Here is a 13,991-nt window from a genome sequence, read left to right as displayed (position 1 = left end):
GTAAACATTGTGTCCTTTTCTGCTTAAAGGACTGTTTCCCCCAAGAGTTTATAAAAAATCTCAACTATGATCTACTATTTTCTCTTACAGGGTCTTGAAATTCATTTGGGGGTTGTAGCTCACATGGCAACAGCAAATTCTACTCCTCCAGGCTCTTTAGATTTGCTTCAGCCTGGATTTTCAAAGGATATCCTAGGAACAAAACTAGAAGATAAATATCTCTGCTCTGCATGCAAGAACATTTTGAGAAGACCATTTCAAGCTCAGTGTGGACATCGTTACTGCTCTTACTGTCTGACCAGCATCATAAGGTACAGATCATGATTTTTGAAACTTTTAAGACCCAGCATAGTGGTAATAATGTGTTCTTTGCTTATGCAGAAATGATCTTTCAGCATTTATTAGGTAACTGTCATGTGTAAGGCACTGTGCTAAGTGTTAGGGATACAAAGAAAAATAAAAAACAGCCCCTTCTCTAAAGAAGCTCACTGTCTAACGGGGAGACAACATACAATTATGTACAACAAACTATGTATAGGATAAATTGAGAATTATCAACTGGAGGGAAGGCAGTAGCTTTAAAGCAGATCAGGAAAAAATAGGAATTGGATTTTATCTGGGATATAAAGAAAGTCAGGAGGCCAGAATTAGGAAGGAGAACACTCCATTCATGGGGACAGACAGGAATTAGGAAATAGTGTCATGTCAGAAACTTAAGGAGAGGAGTGTCAGTTATACATATTCTTTTGTCATTGTTATAGGGAATTAGGATGTGGGTGTTAAATAAATACTAGTTGGGCAATGGCTATGAAAGACTAGAGGTTCCATTAAATTTACATAAGAATTAGTTTTTTCTGAAATAATAAATTATGATTTTGGTAGCATTTATTTATCAGATATTGTACCTTGTCAGAATATTTGTAAGCTCATATTTCTTCTCTATTTTCATAAGCACTGGGCCTCAGAATTGTGCTGCCTGCATTCAGGAGGGAATATATGAAGAAGGCATTTCTATTTTAGAAAGTAGTTCGGTAAGTAAAAGGTCTCTAAATTGTAAATACTTTAATTGCTAAATTGAATTTGCTTTGGTTTCAGAAATCATAGGATAAAATTTTAGAGTTGTAAAATTATTTCTTAACATTTAAACTTTATTAAGAGACTATTCTGTCAAGAGACTTGGCTTAGCTAAGGTTACAAAGACAAAAGCAGACAGTTCTTATGCTCATGGGTGATAATGAGTTTGTTAGTGTTTCTTCTATGCAAGATATTTTTTCTAGAGGAAATCGTAACCTCAGAGGAACATCTCTTTATTTTTTCTAAGGCTTTTCCAGATAATGCTGCTCGAAGAGAAGTAGAAAGCCTACCGGCTATCTGTGTCAATAATGGTTGCACATGGAAAGGCACTATAAAGGAATATGAGGTAAAGATTGGAGTTTTTCCATTTGCTTTCATATAGTTCTTTTTTTATGCATGTCTTAGTGGATACATGACTGAACTGTAAAATAATTTATTAAGTGTTTATTATGTGGCAGGTAGTCTACCACTGTTATTACCCTCATCAGCACCACTACTACTACTATCTACTACTTAATGTTTACTAATGCCAGGTTTTGTACTAAGTGCTTCACAGATGTTATCTTGTTTGATCTTAACCCTCTGTGAGGTAAGTGTTATTATTATCCTAATTGTACAAGGAAAGTAAGGCTAAGCACTTTTACCCACTGAGCCCCATTGTTGCCTCTAATGCTTGCTAAATAGTGGAGATATAAGTATGAAATTCAAGCTAATCCTTGACCTCAAGGAGTTTACACTTGAGTGTGAGATGAAGGGAGAATTTTTTCTGTGAAATATGAATCAAAGCTCTTAGCTGAAAAGGTAAAGAGAGGAAAGGGAGCCACTAGAGGTTTGAAGAAGGATGAAAAGGGTTTGGGAAAACTATTGTGAAGTACGACCTAACTAGCAGGCAGAAAGGGATTACCTTGCCACAGTGAAGATCCAATTGAGAGGATGTAACATAAATTTGTAGGGGCTTTAGTCAGCATAGCTTTGTGATTTCTCCAGCTTTGCTCAACAACATATGAGGAGGAGTGAAGACAGTGGAGGGTGAGAATGAAGCTGAGGCTGGGAAGGACAAGACTGGCAGGATAACAAGCACAAGGAACCCAAGATAAAAAGGAAGTGTAGAGTTGAACTGGTTTATCAAGGAAAGGGTTGAGATAGGGGAAGGAAGGAAATTATCACTATCACACGGGTGTTGATCTGGGAAAGACTTAAAGAGTAAAGAGATCATAGTGAGGTTGAACAAGGTTGGGGGTTTCAAGACAGAAGGAGAGGTAGAAAGACAATAGATCGTGATCAGATAAAGGAATTTCAGAGTGCATGAACATGGAAGATAGTGCATTTGTTGATGATAGCAGTATCAAAGGTATGACCATTCCTGCGTATAAATGAGGGTAGGAGAATATAAATTATGTGAAATAACAACTAAGCTGTTGAATTGGACAGTTAAAGTGAGGGAATGAAAGTATCATTATGTATATTGAAGTCTGCTAGTATGAAGAGTTGAGGAAGAAAGACTGTGAACCAAACACGGGACCTATTTAAAAAGAAAGGGAAGTTTCTAAGAAGTCAGCAGACATTAAGAATAAGGATTTTGTTTGGGTAGTAGATATGGAGTGAATAAACCTCTCAAAGGAAGAGAAATTATTAAGTGATTATAGTACAGGGAGAAATTATTTCAGCTCTTACCTCAACCTAGGAATCAGGGAAATGAATGAAAGAAAAGTAATGGTAGAAAGGGTGGCCAGGGATACTATATCATCACGAGGGAAATCATGTTTTTGATGAGGGTCAGAAAATAGGATAGGAAAGAAAATTTAAGATAAAGGCAAGTTTGTTACCTGTGAAGCACAAGATCACTGTTAAAGGGGGTAGGTAACTGTAGTGTGACATTGGGGTGGATGGGTTGAAAAGAGTGGGATAAGGGAATGGACTAGTGGGGACAGAAAAGAGGTTTGAATAATATCAGGAAAACCTTCAGAATCATTGAGGTGGTGGGATGGGTGTAACCAGATGAGTTAATTATTGAAGAATGAATTCAAGGGGGTTATTAATATCCCTGGCTATTAGGCAGTTCAGGTGAGGGCACCAGTGAAGGGAGTTGGAATGACAATCCTTTTAATTCTGAAGACAACCATTAAGGATAAGGATTGGACTCCTATTTGATTGCATTGGCATAGATAACTCTTGGGTGAGAAAACTCCCTCTATCAATGAGCGGGGCACCTTCTCTATAGTCTCTGAAGAGCTGCAATAGAACAAAGCTTCTTAAACTGTGGATCATGACTCCATATGAGTTCACGTAAACTGAAGGTAGGGGTTGTGAAATTGTATTTTATTTTATTTTTTTATCAATAAATGTTTGATTTATATACCTATTTTATATACTAAATACTTGGGTCATATAAAAATTTCTACGGCAAAAAGAGATCATGAGTGAAAAAAGGTTAAGAAGCCTTGCAATAAATAAAGCACTAAGAGGTCAAGTCATTCTCCCAGCTTCACACAGTCCATCTAAATTAGAGAAGACTTTAACCCAGGTCTTTCTGGCTTCCTAACCAACTCTATCCACTGTACAACATTGCCTTTAATATAAGTAATTACAGAATAAATATGGCAATAATAAATACTAATAAGTTAAATACAAAGCAATTAGGGAGGGAGGGAATGCTAGTGTTTGGGATCAAGGAATACTTCTTTTCATATGAGTATAGATGGCTTTAATTTCATCACCTGAAAATTGTTCATATCCTTTGAGCAGTTGTCAGTTGGGAGATGACTTGTATTCTTATAAATTTGATAGTGTTTTTTATATATTTTAGAAATGAGACCTATATCAGAAACACTGAGGAAAGGCTTCTTTTGAAAGGAGATGCTAGATTTATGTGTTGAAGGAAGAGATGATTCTGTGATATTTAAAGTTATGAAGGAGGTGCATTCCAGGCATTTGGGGTGAAATGAAAGAGTACAGAGATGGGAGATGTAGTACCATGTGTAAAAAGTAGAAAGAAGCCTAAGAGTTCAGAGATAGAGAATATAATTTCCAGGAATGTTGGAAAAATAGAACTATGGGGCCACTGAAGCTTATTGAGTAAAGGAACAATATGATCAGATATCTGCTCAAGGAAAATCACTTTGGTATCTATGTGGAGGATGGACTGGAATGGGAGAAATTTGAGACACAGAGAAGAGTTAGTAGGCTATTAAAATTATCTAGCCAACCGTTAATGAGAACCTGAACTAAGGTGATGTCTGTATTGAATAGAGAAAAAAGATTAGATACAAAATATACACAGATTAAAGAAAAAACAAAATTTGATGCTTCATTGAGTCTGTGTGATGGGAGGAAATGAAGATAAAGTCAAGATTATAAGCCTGAGAAACTAAAAGGATGATGGTGCCTCAGATAGAAATTGGGAAGATGGAAAGAGGAGTAGGTTCAAAGAGAAAGATGAGTTTTGTGTTAGATGTTGTCAAGTTATTAACAACATCCAGTTTAAAGGCCAGTTGTGTTGTGATATTCAAACTCAAAAAAGAGAATAGGACTGGACATAGAGATGTGTGAGTTGTCTCCTGAGAGATGATAATTACATTCATGGGAAATTGATGAGATTGCTAAAGAGAAATTAAAAGAAAAAAAGTCAAAAACAGATGATTAGGAAACACCCACAATTGGGGTGTGATGATGAGCCAGCCTAGGAAACTGAAAAGGAAAACTAATAGGGCATAGATTCACAAAGGTCTATTGAGGAGTGTCCAGGAAGAGAGCTGTGATCGGCAATGTCATTTTGTAGCAGAGGGTTCAAGAAGGATGAAGACTGAAAAAAAATCTTCAGATGGGACAATTTAGATCATTGGTTACCTTTAAAGGAAGGCATTTCATCATAGGGATGAGGGAATGAGAGTATCATTATGTATATTGAAATCTGCTAGTCTGAAGAGTATATATATTCCAGGCATTTGGGATGAAATTATTTGAGCAATAAATGAGAAGAAAGGAAATGGAAGCAGCAAGGGGAGTTGGGCTAAGGAGAGCTGGAAAACATTAGCTTAAAGGGGGATGATGGAGTCGAGTGTGGCAACTGGCTGGCTCAATGGATGTGGAGTCAGGAAGACTTGAGTTCAAATTTGGGTTCAGACATTTAGTTGTGTGGCCAGGACATGTCACTTTTTTTGCCTCAATTTTCTCAACTATAAACTGGGAGATATTAAAAGTACTTATCTCTCAGGGTGGTTGTGAGGACTTAGCACAGTGAACATTGTATGTGCTTAATAAATGCTTATTCCTTTCTCATCTCTTTTTAATGATGGGGGTAGATTTAGACATGTTTGAAGGCAGGAAAGAAGAAATCAGGAGATGGGAAAAGGTTGAAATTTAGAGAAAGGAGAGACAATGGGCAGCCTATTGTGACAGAGGAGGTGGTGTGATCAAGGATACATATCTCATTATCAGAGACTAGGAGAAAGGAGGAATAAATAATTTGGGAGTGATGTTATAAGGGGTTTTGAGATGAAGAGAAAAGGATAAGAAAACACTCACAGAAAATGGGCTTGTTTTTTCTTAGGTAAGAAGCAAGGTCCTCAACTGGAACTTCCTAAAGGTAGAAGTGTTCAGGAGAAAGGGAAAGTTTGGGACAAGCTTTTGTAAGGAGTGAGAGAAGTACTGGGAGAACTAAGTGGATTGTCTTGCTGCAGCAAAGGTCTAGTTAAAGTCAGTTAATATGAATTTATAGTGTACATAGTTACTGACAGCTCCTAGTAAAGTATTGACAATCTCTTAAGCTTCTAAGACTAAGAAAAATACCTACTCAGAGCATTCAAATTTTTTGGAATGTATACAGTAAATTTTTCCTATCCTGGAAATTTGATAGCTTTTTTTTTTTTTTTTTTTTTAAACTGTAGCTTTGTTTTCTTGGTGTGCTGTATCACTTGTGTTATATAGAGTGTTTCTTAGTGATTGATCTGTTTTTGGCCCTTTTTTCTTCTCATCTCTCTTTAGTGATCTCATTAGTTTCTCATGGTTGTGATTGTCATCCCTTTGCATAAAAACTCATACATCTCTAAGTCTTTTGAAAACACATGAAATTGAGAGTATAATTGAAATATGTGGTTTTATCCCTTAAGGAAAGTATAGTTTTGTACTAAGTGACTACCTTTTCTCATGTATAGACCTTTGACATGTCAAAGCAAACATCAAAACAAGCAAATATTTCTTAAATGCTTACTATGTGTTCTGGGATGATGGGCAGGACAGGATGAGAGGCAAATATGGAACAATACCTGTCCTGAAATAGTTTACATTCTATCAAATGTCCATTTTAGAGTTTGATCCTATAAGAAATGGGGAAAGAGACCTAGTGTCAGCTAACATAGACCTGTCTTGCAGACTATCCATAGACACAATTCCAAAATATAGTGGTGTCGGGATTCATTTGGTTGTAGCTAAATTGTGTGTGTGTGATATTGAAGAATAAGATTTAGCATTATCTTAAGTCCTTTTGTGTTCTGGTAATTTTTTAAAAATTGGCAGAGTATATAATCATTACAAAAATATGTCAGAATTGCCATAGGAAAACAAAAAGAGTCATGTTGTAGGCCACACTGGGAAGTTACTCCAAAGCATAAAGTTTTCAAAATTTTGTTCCTAACTCCAAAGAGAATATAAATTATGTCTATAAACCACCAGATTTTACTTCATATTAAAGTTTTTCTGGGAGTATTCAAGTTCTAAGCAGAACTTATTGTGATTAACCTCTAAGATCTAAGGAAATAAGGTTGCAAGCCAATAATTATTGAAAATTCAGGAAGTTATCACTGATCTACTACAATTTACTCACTGAAATGAATATAATATATATAATTTCATATACATTAATTCAGCTTCCCAAGAACTCTGTGATATAGGCAGGGTAGGCTTTAATATTGCCATTTTACTAATAAGGAAGTTGATTCTCTGGCCAGAGAAATTACCTAAGGTCTTCTGAATTCTGGTCCATTTCTAGTCCATGATACTATATTACTTCTCTTAGTGATCTGTTTTAAGTAAAATATTCCTCTCCTTTGGAAGAAGAATGATTGATATTTGGGGGCATGAAACAAGGAACACATAATAAGTTCATCAAAGATCTTAAAAACTCCTTGAGGCCACATTTGAGATAATATGTCTGACTGGCCTGGTCTAGGTCATTTTTTGCTCTTTGGAAGTGGTGGTTTTTTGTTCTTATCCATTTCTTCTCTTCAGAGAACTTATGGCCATGTCCAGTGTTTCCTTGGAAAATAAATCTTACTTTAATAGAGAAGAGTTCATAAACCTTTTAATAGCTATATTGTGCATTTATAAATAATTTTTAAGGTCTTGAGAAACCATGATTAAAATAACTACCAATTTGATGGCAGTTAGCTCCTTTTATACATGCCCCAATTAATAGCTGAAGTTTTTAAGTTTGTTTTGGTGTACAGTATTATCAGGCTAATGTGCTTATATTTGAGGCTAAAGATCCTGTCCTTTGTATTATTAAAAAGGCCCACAATTAAATGAAGTTTAAAGACATGTGACCCTTAAAAAAAGAAGTGCTAGATAATTTGGGAGCTGGTAAATGAAGTAGAAGAATAGTTTTAGATTAATAATATTAATAATTAACATTTATATAGATTTTTAAGGTTTTTAAAGGGCTTTGTAGAAGTCTCTCATTGGAACCTTACCTTACAACAATTTTTTGACTACTACAGGTATTATTATTGTTGTTATTCCCATTTTATGGATTTGAAAATTGAGATTCAAAGTAAATGTTTTGACCATAAATAAGTATCAGAGGATAGAAAGAAAAGGTTAGTAAGATCACTTGTCTGATTATTTGATTAAATACAAACATATCTAAATTGGAAGTGAGGTAGAACACAATCTGGCCTATCATGAAATGGTATTTGACCTAGCTTGGATGTTTGAAATATCCTAACCTCTCTACCCAGTTTGGTATGGCTATCTGTTTAGAAAGCCTGTGAGTGGTGTGTGGTGCTGCCATTTGCATGAGGACAAATAAATGGAGACTGCATGAGGAGGAACTGGTTACTGTGTTTCACCAGTTTCTCTTATACAGCTTTTTTTCACCATCTACCCAAGGCATAGAATATATGAAAGTCCTGAACACAAGTGTATTTAGTGTTTGGGCAGCTTTGTAGAAACTGTGTCTCCATAGATTCACTCCACAGACTGCAGCCAAAAAATGTGGGCTGTGGGCTGTGGGCTGTAATTGTAACTCCTGCCAGGCATGCAGTGTGGAAAGTCCCTAGTTGTGCCATTTGAGAACAGCAGTGGAAAGTACCTAAGAGGAGTCATTGTTTGTTCATTTGAAAAGGGCAAAGTGTTTCTGTAGGGACTCCTCGTCTGGTTAGCCTTTGATTATGAATGATAAAGCCTTATCATTAGCTTTTAAAATTAGTAAGTCTTATAGAGCCAAAAAGAGATGAAATAACTTATAGGTAAAATTTAAGCAAAACTACTCTCTGGCACGAACATTTCCTTTTACTTCTTAAAACTAGCAAAATTTATTTTCACTTTAGGCTGCTCAGAATCATCTGTTTCTACTCTAATTCCAAGTTGTCTGAATTAGGTACGCTGTAGAAAATTATAAAGATTTGAATTAAAGTCAGAAAAATCCCATTTGGCAATGAATGCCAGTTTTTCTTTTCTCTGAAACCCTTACCAAGATACTTAACAAAAGATGGTGTGGGCTGTTTTTAACCATTGGTAGAATAAAGCACAGTTTTAAAAATTTGTGCAAAATATGGAAAAATTCAACAGTCTTTGAAATAATAAATAGGATCAAGTTTGTTTTTATTGAAATTTAAAAGTATGATTACTCTATTTACTTAAAATTCAGTTAAAATCTACTAATTGAATCAAATATTGATGGCTTATATTAATCTAGGTAAGGTTAATGAGAGAAAAATAGGAACTTCCTTTTAGGTATAAAGTTGTAGTCACAGGGTTTCTTGGCAGATAGGAAGGACCAGGCAATGATATCTACTTCGTTGTAAGAACTCTAGATTCATCTAGGGATTAAGATAGTAAAGCAGTTCTTCTAAATCCAAAGTGATACAGGATTTAAATCAGCTCAGTTGGAAATTGGATTTGTATGGTTTAGTCTTTGGCTATTTAGAATTGTTGAAGAAAATGTTATTTATTAAAGCCAAGAAGCAAAACCAGTTAATTATACTGGTTTTTAATTAACATGTTTTATAAAATCCAAGTTACAGATAACAGTCTGGGTTTGACATTATCTATTAGAGTCCATAATTTAGGCTAAGTAAAATGAACTAATATTTTCTGTTTTATTCTAGGAATTAGGAAATTTCTAATATTTGCCAAAATATTTCTGAAATTGGTAGAAAAGACTTTTGAAGAAAAGAATTTCCCCAAAATATTTGAAGAAATACTTCCCTGTTTCCTACATACATACCTATCTACAAGCTAGCCATTTTATTTGTAGGACCCTGAGTGATTTTTCCACTTACTATTTGGTGGCAAGATTGAACTATTCCATTATAGACTTGGGATTTTTTTGTAATGCTGTACTACAAAAATTGAGATTCTCTATCTAGCTTTTAGAGTTTTGTGTTAATATAGGTTTTAATGTAATGCTTGTTACTCTTCAGTACCTGCTATTAAAATTTTAGGAATACTTATGATTAAGCCTGTACTTAATGGTATCACAGCTTTAAGTATTATGAGGAAGGATTTACTGGGAGTTTTCATTTCTATTTGAACATACTCTTCTTAGCAGGATTTTAATAGCAAGCCATTATTGATAGTTGATTTAGAAGGTAGGGCTCTTGCCTTATTTTGGGCAACACTTGAACACTTTGAAAGAGAATTTGAACAGATTAGAATTACCTCATTAATGTTAATGCATTTGTGGATTTGATGTTCTGATTCCAAAGATAAAAGCTCCTAAACTGAATATGAAGGAAAAAAGTCTTGAGGAAAAGCTAATGGTATTTAGATTAAGAGATCTGAAAAGTCAATCTAAACTCTATCTACACCATACACAAGTACATCCCAAGGGCTGTGTAGGTGTGAGTTTAGAAAAAAGGTTACAACATAGGCTTCATTAGTCATTGTCTAGGATTTTCATATATTTTGCTCACTTCTAAAATATCTAATCTTTGCTTCTTAACAGCTGTGTTAATTCACATGGAATGAGAATACTTAGTGAGCATATTTGTGGATACTTAAAACTGTAGAGTAACAAAGGGTAAACTAAATCTGTGTTTTCTGGCATGTTTCTTTCAGTCAGTCAAATTGTTTCTCTAAAAAAGCCCAGAAAAATCCCCTAAGTAGGCCTTATAACTCTTGTTATAAAACAAGCACTAAACCAGTTGCATATCACTAGAGAACAAACACTGATATTAGGGCAGTCCCAGATAGTCAATATTTAAACTTATTTCAATCTACTTTTGAATGTAGAAAAAATGGTGAAGGTAAGAAGGTTAACAAAGGCTCATCTAGCAAGTAATGCTGTCCACTATCTTCTTTAATTTAAAAAAAAAAAAAAAAGGTATCAAAATCAGCAAAGAGTTTTCTGTAATTTTGGCACCAATTTTCATAGAAGTAACAAATATGTTAACTGATGTAGACAGACTATTAGACAAAGGTTGGTTTCCCTCCTGGTCATATGCATTCATGTGGTTCCAAGTGGTTTCTTTGAGAGTTCCTGAGAATAGCTTTTTGAAAGCATTTGTCATGTTTGAGAAAATTAACAAAGTAAGCACTTTTTGCTGTGGGATTGTTTCTTTTAAAAACAAAACGTAATGTTACCCAGAAAAAAATATACATATATTTATATATATAGAATAACAAGTTATTCTTTCTATTTTCCAGAATTTGTTATCAGGCCCTTAATTAAAAATTTCTGAGTTTTTTTTTTAATTCCCATACACCCAATTTATGTATTGTTTGAATTTTTGAAAGCTTCTGAATTCTTAAAACTTTGTAAAAGTTATATATAAGGGAAGGGGGATGTCTTTAGGTGATGTTTCAATCTAGAGAAAGCTTAGATATTTCATTGAGCTCTTTGACAAAGCAGTACTTTGGTATGATGCAAAAACTCGTGCCATGTAGTGTATTATCTCTATTCTTCATATGAGCAGTTGAATCTATTGGTTCCTTTTTTTTTTTTTTTTTTTTTTTTTTTTACATTAATAATTATATACTGAACATATACATGCAACAGTCACCAGTCACAAAATAGACTGTGTTCCTTAATTAGTAAATTCTTTTTTTTTTTTTTTTTTTGACTTACACTTTTTTTTTTTTTTATTATTTATATATATATATATATATTTTATAATATTATCCCTTGTATTCATTTTTCCAAATTACCCCCCCTCCCTCTATTCCCTCCCCCCGACGACAGGCAATACCATACATTTTACATGTGTTACAATATAGTCTAGGTACAATACATGTGTGCGAATATCATTTTCTTGTTGCACAATAAACATTAGAATCCGAAGGTACATGCAACCTGGGCAGACAGATATTAGTGCTAACAATTTTCATTCCCCTCCCAGTGTTTCTTCTCTGGGTGCAGCTACCTCTGTCCATCATTGATCAACTGGAAGTGAGTTGGATCTTCTTTATGTTGAAGATTTCCACTTCCATCAGAATACATCCTCATACAGTATTGTTGTTGAAGTGTACAGTGATCTTCTGGTTCTGCTCATTTCACTCAGCATCAGTTGATTTAAGTCTCTCCAGGCCTCTCTATATTCCTCCTGCTGGTCATTTCTTACTGAGCAATAATATTCCATAACCTTCATATACCACAATTTACCCAACCATTCTCCAACTGATGGACATCCATTCATCCTCCAGTTTCTAGCTACAACAAAAAGAGCTGCCACAAACAATTAGTAAATTCTTAATGTAAAAATAATACATAGCAAACTATATTTTGTTTGAAAACATAAAAATAAGTAAAACCACCTCTAGTGCACTCTGTAATCAGCTGTACTGGTCTACTTACTGTTACTTGAACATGACACTACAGCTCTCATATCTTTGCCTTTGTACTGGCTGTCCTCTATGCTTTCCCTTCTCACCTTCACCTCATAGAATAATCAATCAATCCCTGGTTTCCTTCAAGAACTCAGATATTACCTTCTTCAGGATTTCCTTCTTGGATATTCAGTGTGAAAACAAACTGTCTTAGACAATTTCCCAAAGAAATACGAAGTATCAGCATTCATTTATCTGTTTCAAAGACTGGAAAGGAATTTATCAGAAATTAGGTTTAGAACAATGAATAATACTATATACTATAATAAACTCAAAATGGATATTAAATGGATAATACAATATTTTTTAAAATATGAGAAAATTCTTAACCAAAGGAGGAACAAAGAAGATAACTTTTTTTTAAGTTTTCATATTGAAAAGACTTTTGCACAAGCAAAATCAATGCATCAATAAGAAATAACTTTTTTGCCTGAGGAGAAAAAATCCTTTGTACTAGATATCTCTGATGTGTAAGATAAGTAGGGAATCAACACAAAATAGACTAGGAATCAGCTAGGTGGCATAAAGGTAGATAAAGTTGAGAAGACAGAGTTCAAATCTAGCCTCAAACATTAAATACCTACGGGACCCTGGGTAAGTTACTTAACTCTGTTGGCCTCAATTCCTCCTCTGTAAAAATGAGCTGGAAAAGGAATGGCAAATAGTTTTGATACCTTTGCCAAGAAAACCCCAAATGGGATCATGAAAAGTCAGACATGACTGAAATGACTGAACAATGAGCAACAAAAAATAAGGCCAAGAGCTATTCCCCATGGGATATGCGATCAGAGGACATGGACAAATAATTCTCAAAAGAAATTCACACTGTACCCAGCCATACTACTACTGGGCTTATACCCCAAGGAACTACTAAAGAAGGGAAAGGGTCCTGTATGTGCCAAAATGTTTGTGGCAACCCTTTTCATAGTGGCTAGAAGCTGGAAGATGAATGGATGTCCATCAATTGGAGAATGGTTGGGTAAACTATGGTATATGAATGTTATGGAATATTATTGTTCTGTAAGAAATGACCAGCAGGAGAAATACAGAGAGGCTTGGAGAGACTTACATCAACTGATGCTGAGTGAAACGAGCAGAACCAGAAGATCATTATACACTTCAACAATGATACTGTACGAGGATGTATGCTGATGGAAGTGGATTTCTTCAACATAGAGAAGAGCTAATCCAATTCCAATTGATTAATGATGGACAGAACCAGCTACATCCAGAAAAGGAACACTGGGAAATGAATGTAAACTGTTATTTTTACCTTCTGAATCCAATTCTTCCTGTGCAACAAAAAATTCGGTTCTACACACATATATTGTATCTAGAATATACTGTAATATATTTAACATATATAAGACTGCTTGCCATCTGGGGGAGGCGGTTGGGGGAGGAAGGGAAAAAATCTGAATAGAAGTAAGTGCAAGGGATAATGTTGTAAAAAATTACCCATGCATATGTACTGTCAAAAAAATGTTATAATTATAAAATAAAATAAAAATTAAAAAAAAAAAAAGAAAATAAAAAAGCTTTATAAAAATTTAAAAAAAAAGAGGAAAAAAATAAGAATAAAAGAATATTAACTCAAAAAAAAAAAAAAGAAAAGAAATTCACACTGTAACGGCTTTATGAAAAATTGTTCCAAATCTCTGATAGGAGAAATTTAAATCAAAATGACACTAAGGTCACCTCAGACCCAGTTAATTGCCAAAGGTGAAAAAGATAGGAATAATCACAGGGTTGATGAGGTCAATGAAAGAAAGGCACACTGATACATTACTAGTGGAATAATGAATTGGCACAATAATTTTAGGAAACAATTTGAAATTATTCTAGAAGAGTAGATAAAATGTTCATATCCTTTG

The 13,991-nt window shown here is 34.4% G+C and overlaps 1 protein-coding gene across 6 annotated transcripts in view; it reads left to right on the top strand.

Moving 5' to 3' along the window:
* TRAF2 (TNF receptor associated factor 2) overlaps positions 1-13,991 on the top strand; it is a 66,476-nt gene that overhangs the window by 28,562 nt on the left and 23,923 nt on the right. For all 6 annotated transcript variants that reach the window (XR_012486351.1, XM_074289099.1, XM_074289098.1 and 3 more), the window contains 3 exons: positions 91-311; positions 953-1,031; positions 1,322-1,420. Coding sequence is in view for 5 of the 6 variants with exons in the window: in XM_074289099.1 (XP_074145200.1) it covers positions 91-311; positions 953-1,031; positions 1,322-1,420 (399 nt within the window). In the remaining variant the exon portion in view is untranslated. The remainder of the gene's footprint in view (positions 1-90; positions 312-952; positions 1,032-1,321; positions 1,421-13,991) is intronic.

Source organism: Sminthopsis crassicaudata, chromosome 2, assembly GCF_048593235.1.
Source record: "Sminthopsis crassicaudata isolate SCR6 chromosome 2, ASM4859323v1, whole genome shotgun sequence".
Lineage (NCBI taxonomy): Eukaryota > Metazoa > Chordata > Mammalia > Dasyuromorphia > Dasyuridae > Sminthopsis > Sminthopsis crassicaudata.
The sequence above is the reverse complement of the archived record's forward strand: the minus strand, read 5'-3'. Positions and strand labels throughout refer to the sequence as shown.